Genomic DNA, 18,224 nt, shown 5'->3' with positions numbered 1-18,224 from the left:
AAAAAAAATAGTATAATAATTATTAAAGTGCAGACAAACTATGGAGCAATATGTGAGATGCGACGTCTGTTTTTAATTCTTCCTCCGCTCATTTTTCTCTGAAAGATGAGTTGTCTTAATTTGTACTTTGGACTTTTAAAACCAATTATAATCTTAGAACTTCCATTAGGTAAAGTTGGATTTGGTTAATTTGGTTAATTTAAACATATATATCTACCGGTAAAATTGTATTCCGATATGATTTCCCTGAAATGGCATATTTAAAAAAATTTTGGGATAGATTCGAGACTGTTTTTCTTTAAGGGATAACACGAGAATTCTTAATTTGGAATCAGAGATTCATATAAACTTTTTCCAAGGGAGGGGCATATTTAAAACAATATTTTTGGATAGATTCGAGACTGTTTTTAACAATTTTTCTTTAAGTGATAACCAACTAATTTGTGGTTTAGAATCATAAATGTCATTGCAATTTTTTTGGGGTGAAGGGGGGGGGGCAAAGTTATCCAGTAATTATTTGTTTTTATAATATTTCGATTTCAATAAAATTTATAGTATTTCATTAAATTACATGCATTTTGATAGATAAATTCAAGGGGGAGGGCAACTGCGCCTACATGCTACTGCGCCTCCCTTTTCAAATGACGGTCCTGTATATATAAAATGCTTTTGGGATAGATTTGAGACTGTCTTGCTTTGAGCTATTACTCAAGAATTTCTGATTTGGAATCAGGGATTAATTTAGTTTTTTTCAGGGGAGGGGCATATTTAAAAAAAATATTTTTTTGGATAGATTCGAGACTGTTTTTATTTACTTTTCTTTGAAGGATAACCAGAGAATTTTTGGCTTAGAATCATAAAAGTCACTTCAGATTTATTTTAGGGAGAGAAAGGGGGAGGGGGCAAAATTTAGAAAGTCATAATTCGTTTTTATAATAATTTGCTTTTAATAAAATTTATAGTATTTAATAAAATGACACGAATTTTGCTAGCCAACTTCAAGGGGGGGGGGGGCAACTGCGCCTACATGCTACTGCGCTCCCTTTCCAAATGACGTCCCTATATATATAAAATGCTTTTGGGATAGATTCGAGACTGCCTTGCTTTAAACTATTACTCGAGAATTTCTGGTTTAGAATCTGGGATTCATTTAAGCTTTTTTCAGGGGAGGGGCATATCTAAATAAATAGTTTTTATTAACTTTTATTTGAAGGATAAACAGAGAATTTCTGGTTTAGAATCATAAAAGACATTTCAGATTTTTTTTAGGGAGAGAAGGGGGGGGGGGGGTAGCAAAAGTTAGAAAGTCATTATTCATTTTTATGATAATTTGATTTTGATAAAATTTATAGTATTTAATAAAATGACGCGTATTTTGCTAGCCAATTTCAAGGGTGGGGGGCAACTGTGCCTACATGCTACTGCGCTCCCCTTTCAAATGACGTCCCTGTATATATAAAATGCTTTTGGGGTAGATTCAAGACTGTCTTGCTTTGAGCTATTACATGAAAATTTCTGGTTTAGAACCAGGGATTCATTTAAGCCTTCTTCAGGGGAGGGGCATATTTAAAAAATATTTATGGATTGATTTGAGACTGTTTTTACTAACTTTTCTTTGAAGGATAACAGAATCATAAACGTCATTTCAGATTTTTTATGTAGAGAAAGAGGGGGGGGGGAAAAGTTAGCCAGTCAATATTAGTTTTTATAATATATCGACTTTAATAAAATTTATAGTATTTAATAAAATTACATGAATTTTGCTAGCCATATTCAAAGGGGGGGGGGGGGCAACTGCGTCTACATGCTCCCCTGCACATACAAAATGTTTTCTGGTTAAAAATCAAAATTTCTGGTTTAGAATCAGGGACTCATTTAATTTTTTTCAGTGTAGGAGCATATTTTTGGAATAGATTCGAGACTGTTTTTATCAAATTTTCTTTGAGGGATAACCAGAGAATTTCTGATTTAGACTTATAAACGCCATTTAATTTTTTTTAATAGGGGGTGGGGGGTGGCAAAAATTAATCAGTCATTGGTCGTTTCTATAATATTTCAATTTTATTAAGATTTATAATATTTCATTAAATGAAATGGATTTATTTGGCTAAATTCAAAGGGGTAGGGGAAAGCGCCCCTTTATTAGTACACGTGTATTGTATTAAATATTTAGTATAGATATGGCGATTAAAATAAATAAAGGCCATTAACCAATCGTCACAACGACACACCGTCGTACTGGCTTCCACTATGTCAGCGCCCCCTTGAAGGGGAGGCGCATTTTAAATTAATTTATTTGATTAAGAAGAAAGAGGAAATTTTCGTCTACGTTTAGATATTTTTATGAAATAAAATAGGTATGTATTAAAATAAACAAATTTAATTTATTTTACCTGTGATTCAACAATAAGAGACCAAATAACAAACAGACTTGCGACCTGATTTATAACGGTAGTCACCCCTAAGTTGGAGTAACTTTTTTGTCTGTATACATGCACACAACCATAGCATAATTAAATTCATCCCAAAAATAAAAAAATAAATATGTATGAAATATATATAAATTATTTTTGAGGTCTCCCAAGATCTGGAGGTCTCCCAAGATCCGCTACTAGATACAGCTACTCAATACAAAGCATTATTAAGTTTTAAATATACTCCAGGACGCATTACTCAAATTGGCGGAACACTTTCGCCAATGGAAGATATTGAAGGCAAAACTAATATGAGCATCAGACTAGCTCAGAAAATAAATCTAGAGCTTATGGTTAATTTTTATATAAAATTAAATTTTTTTATTGTATAACTGAAAAATCGGTTAAAGATAAATTGCCTCTCAGATAGCTGCCAAGTATACATAAACAATTTCAAATGAGAGTGGAAGGCTTGGAACACTCTGATTTAGACGAATCGTTTCATTCTCTCGTTTTCAAGTTTCATCAACAACACTGATTCATATTATACAGTGCTTGAAACGAACTCGATCTTAGAAAAATAAAATGTTTTTTTTTAAGAATTTCAGTCAACACTGTGAAGAGGATTAATTGTAAGTATCCAAAACAAACAGAGATATCACCGGCCGCGTCGTGAGCCGCCGTTGAGAAACCAGCGGCGGCGTTCGGCTCACCTACTTATTCGCCGCGAGTATTGCGGAGTAAAAGTAACTTTTTAATAAGGTGGTCGGTTCAGTTTTGTCATAGGCGCCGGCCTGGCACGACGCGCGGGTTTCGCGCTCACGCGCGTCGACATCGCCGTCTCCCTAGTACAGTAGTTTCACGCTCGATCCAAGTGCGTGCGAAACGCACGTGTGTCAACGCACTCTTGTGTCTTTTCAGTGACTCGGACGTGTGACGGTATTTTTTTTTACCGGATATGCATCGATATATATGATCGGTGCGAGCGATTGACATTTGATTTTTGTCGACGCTTGACTATTGAGGAGAGAAAAAAAGAAAGGTAAAGAAGTGACGATTTCGCACAATATTGACGTATGCCTTGTTTGGCGTTGAATATGTGCATAATTGCATCTGCGTGATTTTTAATAATATTGTGTAATAAGATCTCTAAAATCAATATTTGATAGTTATATAATTTGTTTTATTGTAATTCACGATTGCTATAAAATATAAGTAAAAATATTTTTAAATGGACAATGAATATTTCCTTGAGAGATTGTGATATGATATGTATAAGGAACATTTGCTATAAAAACTGACGTTTCTGTATAAATAGCAATAGGTTTTCTACTACAAGTATGTAGGTGTTATCATATAAATTCAATAAATTTATTCGGTTTCCTTGAATTTGTTAATATTATACGTTTAAGTGACCTTCTTTTGATATACATATAAACTATATGTATACATATTTAGATTATTATTGAAATGTAAATATCTGATTCTTTAAAGTTCCTTGATTCAATTAAATAAACCGACATTAGAAACTAAATTGATTTCACATATTGAAATTTATTATAAAAAGCGTTTCCTCGTGTAATATTGTTTGCGCAATTGCTTTTTAATATTTATATTATAGATTGTAAAATAAAAACAATTACTTATTTTCATATTTATTTTACACTATTTACCATGAAGATGAGATAAATATGTTTAAAGGTAAAATAACAGTATAATCATTAAAAGTGTTTCTCTTTAAAATATCTCGTTTTTTATTTTTATTTTAGTTGCTTAAAACCCTGCTTCAATAAATTAATCAAAATTTTAGAATTTAATCAAAGCTAAGCTTTTCCTCTGAATTATAATTGTGTTGTTTATATTTAAATTTAAATTAATCAGTTTATGTTCATATTAAATTATGGTATATACATATCTTAACAGCTTAATGCCCGAGGACTCGTATACGAGTCTTGAAAGAACATGACTCAGGCACGAGTCCTGCGTCATGCGTTTTCTTTTATTAAAAAAATACTAGGATACCATCAAATTTGCCTCTATATGATAATCAGAGATGGTAGTATACTATTTATACGTACTATCAAATAAAAAATAAATTAAATTTTACTTCAATTTTTTGTAAATAGAGTCGTCATATACCATTTTGTGGCACGTGAATTTTTTTATGAAATGTATGAACCATAAATATTTATTTAGTATAAAAAATAATATTTTATGTTACACTTATTGAACAGAAATAAATTTCAGAGTCAAACTGTCTGGCTAGGTAAATATAAAACCAATCCAATCAAAAGAAATCGAAACATCCTGATAATAAATCAATTAAAAAATATTTTCAACCTGAAATTCTGTATGTTATTGCAAAATTAAAAAATAAAATCGTATTGGTATATGTAGATAAATTAGATAACACAGTAATCAAAGAACTTCCGAAAAATATCATCCATACGAACATTTTTACCGGGTGTTTGTTATTTTGAAATTTCTTCACTGATTTACAGATTAAGAAACCAAAGAAGAAAATCTACAATTCGGATGAATTATCGCCGTATTAGTTTATTGTAAAGTAATTTAAAAAAATATTATTACATTTAAAAGAATCATGAACGAATAAATATGTATTTTTTATTCCTAATATTTTGTGTAAATTAAAAATAGTTGCAATGATTACAAACCAGTTATTTAAAATTAAATAATATGTATGATTAAATGCTTCTATAATTTTTTGTATAAACGATTTATAAAAAATATCCGTTTAAAATATAATATAATTTGCACTCACCAATTTTTCTGCGTCCTTTTTCTGCTTACAACTGTCACGGACACATTTGTTTTCATCACTACACTATATTCCTATTTATATTAATTTTTATTATTTACACTTTTTTCTCTATTTTAATATTTTTTGATACGTATAAAAACATTAATCAATATGAAGAGGAATTTCACAATTTCTACACATGTATGGTGTATCCTTATTCCATGTGTAGTACAAACACGACATTTTCTTCTCCTATATTTCTCACCACGTTTTATTTTTATTGGCTGCTGATTTTTTAGCCTATCCGAAAGCATTTCTGGTGGATCAATAGCACGGGCACGGCAAGATGTGGTAGAAACTAATGAAATGTCTTCAGAATCGGTAGATTCCACTGAATTTTGCATCTATTATTTAATTTTGCTGTTACGATTCAAATTTTGATAGACACTGAACGAATAAAACAATGCGCATTGAAATAAATAAAAAACTACCTTTTTTGTTTATTCAATTGTTCTTCGAAATATTAGATAACTCATATATTTATTACAGTGCATTATACACTGGCTTACTAAAAATATTTGCCATTATTCTGCGAAATCGCCTGGCAATTAAGAAAAATTCGGTAAAAAAACCCGGGCGGTAAGCTGTTAATATATATTAAGTTATCTTATAATTTTAGCGAAATATTGTTGTATAATATTATTCCTAAATATTGTAGCTTTTAAAATAAAAGATTTAAATATAATAATAATTTTGCTTAATTATTGATTTTTTAAATTAGATCAAAATAGTTTGGGTATATTTCTATTAAATATTTACATCATTTTTTTGGCCTTGTTTATGACAAACATATAATTAATAATATTGATTATAAATAGTATAACAAATAAAAAATGCTTTTGAAATATGCATCACTTAATGACTTTAAATTTTTACTAATAATATTTCCAATATTGATATTTTTGTATTTAAATTTTTTTTTATGGAATACCAGTATTGATTTTTATTAAATTGTGATGAAAGTGAAAAATAAAAAAAGATGTTAAAACCATAAATAAAAGACATAATAAAATAATTATCTTTATTTGATAGAAAAACACAGAAAAGCTCTCCATATTTTTTGTTCAAAATTAGGTCTAGTGAAATTTCTTGCAAAAAAAAGACGTAACAAATATATATAAATGTATAGTAAATGCAATACAAGATATATACTATATTATATTATTTATATTATTTTGCCCAAATTTTCTCGTATAATATTATTATTTATTAATAAGCCCTTTTTTTTGATATGATGGTATTTTACAAATTTACTTCTGGAATACAAGTATTGATTATTTTTATAAATTATGATATAAGTGAAAATAAGTAGAAGTAATAAATACACATAGTTCACATAGTTATTATTAAAATATACCAAAAAATATTTAATTTTGATATTAAATGCAATATAAAAAACACATATTTTTTATTTTTCATTGTTTAAAATTAGGTCTAATGAAATTCTATGTAAGATAAAGATGCAATTTGTAGTAAGATGAAGATATATATATTTACTTATCTTAGCATTTTGCAAAATATTGTTGTATAATGTTATAAAAATGATTTTGATTGCTTATTAATTTAATTAATTTAGATCGTAAATAATTTTAATATTTTATATTTAATAATAAATTATTAGTATTGATTCGATTTTTAGTATCTTTTAGTATGTTTACTATCAAAAATATATTATTTTTGGTTTAATTTAGATAATGAAATTATTTATCAAAAAAAATCATTGATGATAAAATTAATTAGTATTGTTTTTATGAGTAAATATATAAAATTACACTTCATATAATATAATTATCATTAATTACGAAATCCATTTTTGGCGAAACATTTTGCAATTGATCTGTAAATATATTAAAAAAATATTTTTTCATCTTGTAAAAAAATCACACTATTTATAAAACAATCTTATTTATCTGGTAAATAAAAAAAGATTTTACTAAAATTATTGTTCAATAAAAACATATTTCAAATTCGACACCTTAAAAAAATAATACTATAAAATCGAGGCCATTTTAAAATATATAAACAAAATTAAAAAAATACATTTTTTATGGTTATCTATCAAATCTATTTAATCGATATTGTATAATAATCGCTGTTACGAAATATATTATTGAATTATAATAACATGTGTTTTTTAGTTACGTGTAAAATTGGAAAATATTTGTATTATTCTCTTAAATTTTCTCTCTTCTTATGTAAACTCAACACATGTGAATTCAAAGCAAGAAAAAATATAATAATAATAGAAAATTGTTTCGGATCGTTAACAGTAATTTGACAGTGACTGTACGTGTTCGATTTTTGCGTGGAAAGTTTTCAGAAGAATACAAAAAAAAATTAAACATAAAAAACGCGAAAGTATAACGGAAAAGATGCAATAATAAACATCAAATAAATTAGATAGACAATTTCGCAACAATTTTCACACATGTCATACATTTGCGACATTCTAGTTGACATTGCCAAACGTTCTAGAGACATTTCTAGATATCGATTAGCTAAAAATCGAATAATTGACGTTTGCGAAATCTCCATAACGATTATATTATTATAATAACATAATATATAGTCGCAGTTATTAAATCACCAGGCGACAATGGCCAATTTCAGTGTCGTGGAATTATGCCATTAATTATGGCAAATTGACAATGAAACGAAAAAAACACGTTATGTCATTCGGGTCGGAAAAATAGATCAATCTAAGTCACATGCGTTGTATCGCGTAAGTATATTAATTTTTATGTAATGGCAATTAGTGGAGATCTGATATGAAACTATTATACTATAATTTGATACACGGTGTTGTTGTAATTAATTTAAATACATGTGTAAGTATTAATTATTGAGTGCAATTAAGTGTAACATAAAGTAATATTGTGTAGACACGTATTTCTTGAAACTCTCGATTTTGACGCAATTCCTATTAATTTTGATAATTCAATTTACGATATTGTATAATTGTTTTGTGCTGATGAGTTGTAAAATACCTAACCAGAAAAATAATAAAATATGTAATAATATATAATTTAATAAAACGTGTGTATACATATGTATATAAAAGGCTAATGTTATATGTATGTGATCTAAGACAAATTTTAGTGACATAAATATAAAAATAAAATTTAGTGACACAAATACACAAAAAATATATAAATTATATTTAGTTATTAAATTGTGTCTGAAACTATTATTTATATATTTTATCTGTGTTTTTACATTTTATTGTTAAATTAAAAATATATTAAAAGCATGTTAAAGCAAGTTATGGAATTGTTGCGGAAAAAATACTATTTATAATACCGGAATTCGGGTATACTTTGAAAACTAGTGAGCTGCAAGATTATGTTTATCTAGGGTCCACTTTATATTCTTATAGAAATTGCAGTACATAATTATTTAAATGAAATGTGTGACCTTTTAGCACTAAGATTGTAAATATTTCCTATATATTTTTTTATCCTCCGTTCTTAGAATATATAAAGCATTTCAGATTGGTAAAAAAGGTTTAAAATATCATTATTGTTAGCTCATTAATTATTATTTTTAACCTTATTTAAATCAATAATGAACATTACATATAAAATAAAAGAGTCTATAAAATAGAATTCATTCGAAACCGAAACCCTTTCATACAAAATTCTCGCTAGCTTAGCGATCAAAGTTTGACATTTATAATACTGGTCCGCCGCATCCGTTCTCGATCGGTGTTGCCATGCGCGAAAATCCGTCGCGGAGTTAAAACAAACAAACAAAACGTTATGCCGTATTATAAAACGTTGTATAAGAACACCGCACACAAAACGCTGTCCATTCACACATATGACTATAGCGTCGGCGGAAACGCATTCTTCGGCTCCCACCTGTCTCCGCCATTGTCCCCCTCTTATGGCTTCGGACGTCTGTAATTTCCCCCCTCTTTTGATTAATTTTCTTGGTCACATTTTTTATTGTCACGGCCAGGTGGCAACGCGAAAGTGAAACTTGGTTTTTGTACGATACTTTGAGTTGCACCGCAACCTTCGAAAATATAAAAATTGCTAAAGGGTCGTTCACATTATAGCGTCGAAGGTTCGCGAGTCGCACTTAGGAGGCACTGACCTCAGATTACGATACGGAGCTAATGTTTAATGTCATTTTTATTTGATTAAAATTTTAAGATGATCACTATCGAAAAAATCTGGTTTGTAATGATATGCTAATTTTTATGGTTATATTAACCTTTACTAAAATAAGTTTTTTTATTGTATCACAGTTAATATGCAGCAGTAATGGTTGATGAAGGGTTGGAAAGTATTTTTGATATTTTCATATAATACATAAGATATTTAAATTTATTTATATTATTGTACTATGTTGTAATTATGAATTTTTAAGTAATATATAAACAATTATATTTTTATCATATGATTTTTATGTCATATAATCAGTTATTCTTTAATCCTGTACTCCACTAGTACATTAACTGTTATGGCCAAAATGTTCCGAATGTATTTTTTACGTGTTGTTTAGGTTAGGTTAATAATTAAAAATACAACCGTTTATTGTAATTATCCATCATCATATATACAATGCCGATTATTTTATAATAAATTATGAGCATTGTGTTTTAATTATTGATAATTTCATTTAAATACTGATTTATTTATTTCGTTATATACTTTTTTGTTATCATGGGGTCAAATTTATTCTTAAAAATATTTATTCATCTGTTTATACATTTTATTTATTTATATATTATACATTACTGCAAAACAACGTTTTGCTACGTAAATACACTTTAAAATTTAAACCAGTTAAGTGCGAACGAGCGGTAGCGAGTGAGCATTGTCCAAAACGGTAACCACCGCATGAATTACTCTCTACAAACCTTTATATTTTCTTACTTGATCATTTATGGAATTATTTACATATCAAATAACGAGTTGCTAATATAAAATTAATTGATCTCAATTGTCATGGTTCTGTTTTTCACTGTTCGATTTTTTGACATTTCTGATTCGACATGTTCTGTTTATTTATGGAACTGTTTTGATACACTATGACATAAAGCGCATGGGATGTTGGCTATCTCTTGATGAATGTTTGCCTTATTAAGTTGGGCTATTGTGGCTGGTTTATTAAAGTAAAGACAATTTTTGAGATAACCCCATAAAAACATCAAGAGGTGTCAAATCTAAGCTGCGTAGACATCACTAATACGTTTGTTAGGAAACATTTCCTTCATTACCGGTATGTTAGATGTATGACAGGTTGCTTAATTTTGGGCGAAGTTTCATGTTGGCAATGGCTTAGGTTCAAAAGTTTTTTTTATTATTATTATTTAAATTGTATCTTGATAAATATATATTTTATATGTGCAGCTGTGCTTCGAAATTCAAGCAGCGAAATGCATTTCTTAAGTAGCTTTAGCGGGATTTTTTTTATACACCCACTGTCATTACAATGTGTTATACTAATACTAATGTATATACAGCTGTTGGAACCAACAAATTAACTACGTATTATTTTATTAAAAATAAAATCACATAAATAAAATTATTAAAGACACTTGCTACAAATTAATTAAATTGTATGTAATGAATAATTCGCACGTGTTGTCATTATCGTTATACAAACTTGAATCAAATTAAATATTTACTATTAATAGTAAATATTTAATTTGATTCAAGTGTTCAATTAGAGAGTGTCGCTTGAACAGAATCGTTGTATTATTGCTAAAGCATCCGCCACCACAGCGTCCCACTGGAGGGCGGGTGCCAAAGTGGTGATCCACCGACGTGATCTGGACACAAAAATATAATTCGCACCTCACCGTTTCCTGGCTTCCATTAACACCCGGGCGCGAAACAGCTTTAAGTTAGCTACTGCTGTAACATAACAGGCGTTAAGAGCAGTGCTACAATAATCAATCAGATTCTGGTGCATGAATTGAACATAGTCTATGAAGTTATAAGTTTAAGCAATCTTTAATTTTATTAAACGTACTATCAAATCAACAAACTATGCAAATCTCAGTCACATAAAATTATGTATCATATGTACAATAACTATAAAAGCCTAAGGGGGTATATTTATAAATACACGGAGGCAAAAGTTTTCGTTTTCATTTCATAGTCATAAGCTATGACGCCAGCAAGCGTCGACGCCATCTCGACGTCACCTTCCATCGCTCGAAAGGGAAAACCGTTGATTATATTGAAACTCGCAGCGCACCATTGACTGGTCTTGTCTGGAGTTGCGCAACGGCTTTGTATATTGCGCTAATTTTCACGGAGCATCACGCACAGTGCACAAAACGAGACTATTCCGCGATGGGGAAAATCCGGTTGGTCGGATGCACCGCGAAATGGCAAATGACTCTCGTACCGATCCGAGATTGTCCCCATGGCAACCGGTCGGAGGAGCGACGACTCTTCTGCACGACCAGGGCCGGATCTGCAAATCTTGAACGGAATCTCAAGATAAAAACATACATACTTACGTAAATAGTAGACCCGGTCAATGCGCTTGAGATACTTCACCTTATGTGGACTGCTAGTAGTAGGACGTTGCTTAGACTAAGCAGGACTTTTATTTTGTAATTTTTTGCTATTTGATGCTTGCATTTCGTGCCATCAAAGGGTTATTAATTATCGGTGAGCATCCGATGGTCCGCACATCCGCAGTGCAGGTGTATCAAATATTTAAAATTTGTACAGGGAGCAACTCCATTGTTCTTAGCATAAATTTAACTATTTATATGTATCGTAAATTAAAAAAAATTAACGATGTATAATATGTATAAAAAAATTATAATACTCGTTATCATTGTGGCAAATTATCATTTGAATGTTATTAGGGCAAATCTGATCATAAAAAATTGAAGTTTTCCAAATTTATCTTAAACTGTTATTGAGAAGAATGTATTGATGTTTACTGAAAATCTCATTATTGATAGCTGCGAATAAATGTTTTTTATTTATTTATGTATGTAATGTTATGTTACATCTAAGTTATAACATTATACACAACTATGTAAAACACGTTGACCTTTTAAGATCACAGTTCGCCGTGCGCTTAACCCGCGTATTAATCATTAGCGTAATTTATTCACATAATCGCCTCTTCAAAGCGAGATTTATGGCCTGCCTTCAATTAACAAAATGTGTACACACACGTGACCTATCGGTGGATTAGGCGATAATCTCAGTCTCAACACCAAGGTGCAAGAGAAATCCTTAAGACGTGACTTAGGGGTATCGAAAATGGATGTCGAGGTCGTGGCACATGATATCACAATGATTTATCTCTTTTTTTTGAGCGTACATTTTCCGCATGCCGCATACTATCTTACGAGATAGTCCTATGGTCATTGAGAAGATGACTGCTTCGAAAGCCTTGACATTTGCTATGGAATTCCGAACTGAAATCATTGTGTGTGAAAAGTTGTTTGGTGTAATGGCGAATTGAACGGCAGCTCGTGTTACTGGTTTAGCTTGATTTGTATTCGTTGTTGTGTTTTATTTGGTCTTACCAGTTTTGGTTATTCGGTTAGATAACACGAAAGCGTTCAACGTGAACGACCTGTCGCCAATTGAGATCGCAAAGAATGTTTCATGGTTATTTTTAGTATTTTTTAAAGCCACAAAAGCTCAATGACGAATCAAATTGATTAAGTTAGCCCATTTTGAAGTTTTCGATCTTACAACATTGTGAATGAAAAAAAATATAAATCTATATACATATATATAGTTATTTACTAACGCAATGTTTTATCTTCTGATATAATAGAGGTTAGTACACTTAAATCATTTATATATATAAAAAAATCACTGTAGTGAAAAAATCTATTAAGAGTATTAGTCGTGATGGTTGTGCTGCATTTAATGAAATATTATGAATAAGATTCATAATATTTCATTAAATGACATGCATTTTTCTTATCGAATTTAAGGAGAAGGAGCAAATGCCCCCTCAAATAACCGCCTTGTTTATAATTTACATCAAAAGCAATAAAGTCGTGCCGTTGCCAATACAGTAGAAACGCTCGGTTATCTAGCATTCATATTAAGATTTTTTCTAACAATATTACGACTTATAGTAAATGAGAATCGAATGAAACATATCTAAACTGAATTATGACCAATAGGAGAGCGCAAAATAGACCTTTTAGATTCGTAATTGTCAAATAGACACTTTAGAACAGCATATAATTTCACTGGTAAAAATGTCTTATTTAAAAAATATTTTAGGGATAGATTCGACACCATTTTCTTGAGAGAACCTGAGAAATAGTATCTATTTAAATGAACGCCAAATTCAAGGGGCAAATGCTCCCTCCCCTCAAATGACGTCCCTGCCCTGGGGTCCTAAAAACACCACAAAAAATATTTTATTTTTGTATAAAACTGCGACATATTTTATTATTTTTGAGAAAATATATAACGATAATAATTTAACAATTATTTAAAAGGGTTTACACTAAAATTTAGTGCTACATTTTAAATTATATCATAGCAAAAGGATACAAATATTTTTTAGCTTTCCTAATAGTAAAGTGACTTGATAATAATCTCATGGTAACGATACATTTTACTCTCTTCATCTTATCGCATTACTTTTTTGTTAACTACCATCTTTATTCTTTGTTCTGTGGTTACCATGCAGTTGATTTCGCCGATGTTTTTTTGGCATTGTTCTGATATTTTTTAAGACTTTAATTCGTAAATTCAATAAATAATTATAATACGACAAGCAATCACTATCTAGTTAATTTTATTTACGTTAAATATTAAATGATTGTTAATCGCGATAAGAAAATTAATGAAGAAGGTTAATTTAAATATTATATTTTAATGATTATAATTGGATAGAATCGATCTGTATGCATCGCGTTTCTTCGCATTTGGCACCGACCTTTTAGTGCAATTGTTGAGTGGAGATATCTACGCTTCAACTCTATACATTGTTTTACTTGGATTCCAACACGATAGACCAGTGGTATAACAAGTGATTAAACCCTGAAAGACTTGGCTTTGAATCCCATATGAACCTTGTGTTTTTTTTTATTTCTGTTGTATTTAAAAGGTCGGAATTAGTGATTCTAATATAATTCAAATTCCGATTTTTTCACGGATAATATTGTGATGATTAATTAAAATAAAGCTAGGTCGTACAAAATAGGTACAAAAACTTTATCTTATAGAAAATATCAAATATATACTATATAAACATAAAATCAGTAAAAATGTTCCCACCGCATTCCTCTGCATTTGGTACTGACCTTTTATGGAACTTGTTCGGATACGATCCATGGTTTTTATAAATGTGCTTCTGTAAATGTTAATAGATATCTGCTCGGATGCGTAAAGTTGTTTGCTTACACCAACGAGAAGAAATTGAATTCTTTAGAATGCTGAAGGGACGGAAATTAATTAATTTTGTGATTCTTGTTAGAGGCAATACATTTGTTAGGGGAACGCCTCTAAAATAAAAATAAATACGTTTAAATTTGATCTTTGTAGCAAAAATATTAAAACGCTTAAGAGCCATAGCAAAAGTGCAGCGATTTTAAAGCGCCGAGTCATTTCATCAATACCGTTATATTTTTTTGTCAAGGTTGCCATTGTAAATATTTATATGGTCGTTGTTTTCGACGTCATGGCCAAGAGAACTTGACTCACATATTTAATACATTTCAGATCGGCGGACAATCATGACTTGTCAATTTCCCCACGATGTGTCCTCATGATCAGCGAATTGCAATTTCGCACGAAGAAAGCAACGCAACCTTGGCATTATCCGCGAAATCAGCTGACATGACGCAACTATTTTGGGCCGTAGCAAATCAAAAATTGACCATCGACGCGCCGCGTTTTAGATTTCCCCTCTTAAATCAATCGATTGGCGAAAACATAAATACGTTACCAAAAATAATTTATTGTCAATCGCACGTGGGTTTGTATTTTTAAAAGCGCTATTTGCGTGTGATTTACAATTATTGTATTTTGGATGAACATATTTTGTCATGTATATATTCTCACAAACTGTTTTTGGAATGGTGTTAATATTCAACACCTACAGCTTAACAATATATATGTATATATATACATTTTAATAGTAGGTGAAATGCTTAAATATACACTAATACGTATGAGTTATATTATTAATATTATGAATCTAGTGTTGCCATGCATCTGAAGGTATTTGTATGTTTCAATGTAGTTAGGGTGTTTTTTCATTTTCATTATAAAATTGATTGCAAAATGTAATAATAATTTATAATTAATAACATATTTGCAGAATTTGATTTCAGTTTGGTGTCTCACTACTTAGTAGTGGTTGATTGTGTTTAATTAAGGTAGGTTCGGGTAATAAAGCCTGTCGGGTAATAAGGCCTAAGTAATAAAAATACAATTTAAGCTTGTTTAAATCACTCAAGGTTACAAACATAAGTAGCTAACACTCAAAGATGGCCCTTCAAACGTGTCACGACAGGATAGCTCGCGCGATTTCGCCAGTGCGTCGTCGTTCATTGTGGGAAGCGGTTGCGCAACACGAATAACAAAAAATCGTCCGTTACAAACGTAAGTATTTTTTGAAATATTTCACATAATTATGTTATTTTACATTATAGATTTCTATCATTTCATACTTTTATGACCTTAGAAGTTTAAATTATAATATCATGATCCGAATCATATTATTTTTATTTTTCTTTACACATGTTGTCGGTGGTTATTAAGGCCTACAAAATTTGATCGTAGGCCTTATTATCCTCCTTTTTGTATCAATATCACAGCTTTAGTTAGTATCTTTTTTAAAATGCAAGGAGTGTTATAAAAAGTAATGACAACTGTTTATTGTTTTTTTTTAGTGACAGCAATCACAATGCCTCCCAAACGAGCATTGTGGTCTGAAAATGACTTGGTGTCGGCTGTTCGAGCGGTAGAAAGAGGAATACTGAGCACCTATAAAGCTGCTGAGAGGTATAAAGTACCCAGAAGAACCATTAGAAATCATCTTCAGACCGGCAGTTTAAAAAAAACACTAGGTCGAAAATCCATACTCAGTGACGACCAGGAAACTGAACTTGTAAGCAGAATCATAAGGTTCGCTGAAATTGGATTGCCTGTGACACCACTGATTCTCCGACGCTTGGTCTTTAAATTTTGCGAACTTAATAACATCAATCATAAGTTCAACCCATCTCATAAAGTTGCTGGTAAAGATTGGTTTAATGCATTCATGAAAAGACATCCAGAAATATCTAGAAGAAAAGCTCAATTCATAAACCCTGCCAGAGCTCAAAAGCTTAATAAATTTATTGTTGATGATCACTTCAAGCGACTGAGTGAAGTTTATGATAATTTGGACTTGAAAAGTCATCCTGAAAGAATTTACAATATGGATGAGAAAGGTTGCCGTCTAACGATCCATCATCAGCAAACTGTTTTAGCAAAGAAAGGAGCTAAAAGAGTGCACTTACAGTCTTCAGAACACGCTGAAAGTGTCACAATCGCCGGATGTATAAATGCACTTGGCATTGCAATACCACCAATGATCATTTTCAAAGGTAAACGACTGAAACCAGAGTTATATGACAACATTCCACCGGGAACATTAGTTCAAAAATCTACAAAGGGTTATATGACCAATGAACTTTTCAAAGATTTCTTGAAACACTTAGCCCGGTACAAAAGTACAGGAAAGTGCCTTTTAATATTTGATGGAGCAGCCTGTCACCTAGACCTATCCATAGTTGAAGTTGCCGATTCACTCGATATATCATTATACTGTTTACCATCAAACACCACTCATGAACTCCAACCGCTTGATAAAGCCGTCTTTCGATCATTTGAGCACCATTGGGATGCTGAAGTTTTAACATTTATGGAACAAAACCCAGATAAAAAACTCACTAAGGCAAGATTTAATATTATTCTCTCAAATGTGTGGTCGAAATCTATGACCCATAATAACATTATAAGCGGCTTCAGGGCAACTGGTTTGTATCCATTGAATCCACAGGCTATTCCAGAAACAGCTTTTGCACCATCTTTACTGACAGAGGCACCAGCTCCTCCTGTATCTGACGATGTTAACAAAGAAAATTCGCCATATCTCGTCTACCCTAGGCCACCAACATCGGGACCATCAACATCAAGAATTGGAGAAGAATTAATTGGTCGAACCCCAAACAAACGTCCTGGAAGGTTTTACCCTATGGTTTACGGTAGTTCTAGTTCGGACGATGATGAAGATCATGTGCCTCTCGCTGAAATAAAAAGAACAGTATTTAAGCCGCTTATGCCTACACCAGTCAAAAATACTGAAAAAACACCAATCGTTAGGAGAAAAGCCTTAAATTATAGGGGAACTCCAGTCACTAAAAATATGTTTGACAAAAACAAAGAAGAAAAGAAAATAATAAAGACATCGAATCTCAAAGGTAGAAGTGGTACTAAGCAGAAACAAGTGAGCTGGTATTGTCATGGTTGTGAAGAGGATAAGATGGCAGATATGAGGCAATGTGCTAAATGCGGCAAGTGGTATCACGAGGAGTGCGTTGGTTTGTCAGCAGATGATACGGACACTTTTGAGTGTCCTGATGGCTGTTAATCAAAGGAATTTGTTGCTTTTTTAAGACTTCATGCATGATTAATGCATATCTATGATTATTGATCATAATTACCAGATATAAGATGCATATTTTGATTATTATAGTATGTTAAAGCCTTAGGCCTTATTACCCGACCATAGTATAATAAGGCCTAAAGATAGAGTTTTACAAAATGTTTAATTTTGTTTTTGTTTACGGCAAAAGTTGCCATTTTTTGTTTTTATTTTATAGTAATGTATCTATAGGTATACTTTACATTAAAATTAGTTGATTTCGATATATAGTTTTTATTTTATTTCAAATCTCCCTTAGCTAGGCCTTAATGCCCGCACCTACCTTACTTAATTATAACGCATCGCATTAGCCCTTGTCATGTTGTAACCAAAGA

The 18,224-nt window shown here is 30.9% G+C and overlaps 2 protein-coding genes across 2 annotated transcripts in view; both read left to right on the top strand.

Annotated features, from left to right (window-relative positions):
* Positions 1–3,187: 3,187 nt before the first annotated feature.
* The window catches only part of LOC148230143 (uncharacterized), an 87,168-nt gene continuing 72,131 nt past the window's right edge, over positions 3,188–18,224 (top strand). Inside the window, exon 1 of the mRNA XM_088198621.1 lies at positions 3,188–3,456. The gene's annotated coding sequence lies outside the window, so the exon portion shown is untranslated. The remainder of the gene's footprint in view (positions 3,457–18,224) is intronic.
* LOC148230144 (uncharacterized) lies at positions 15,660–18,115 on the top strand. The gene is made up of 2 exons (XM_088197101.1): positions 15,660–15,800; positions 16,091–18,115. Exon 2 carries the CDS (start codon positions 16,105–16,107, stop codon positions 17,833–17,835), a length of 1,731 nt encoding a protein of 576 aa, XP_088053227.1. The 5' UTR covers positions 15,660–15,800; positions 16,091–16,104; the 3' UTR covers positions 17,836–18,115.

Source organism: Plectrocnemia conspersa, unplaced genomic scaffold (genome assembly GCF_051122295.1).
Source record: "Plectrocnemia conspersa isolate PC_06_02 unplaced genomic scaffold, ASM5112229v1 ptg000011l, whole genome shotgun sequence".
Lineage (NCBI taxonomy): Eukaryota > Metazoa > Arthropoda > Insecta > Trichoptera > Polycentropodidae > Plectrocnemia > Plectrocnemia conspersa.
The sequence above is the reverse complement of the archived record's forward strand: the minus strand, read 5'-3'. Positions and strand labels throughout refer to the sequence as shown.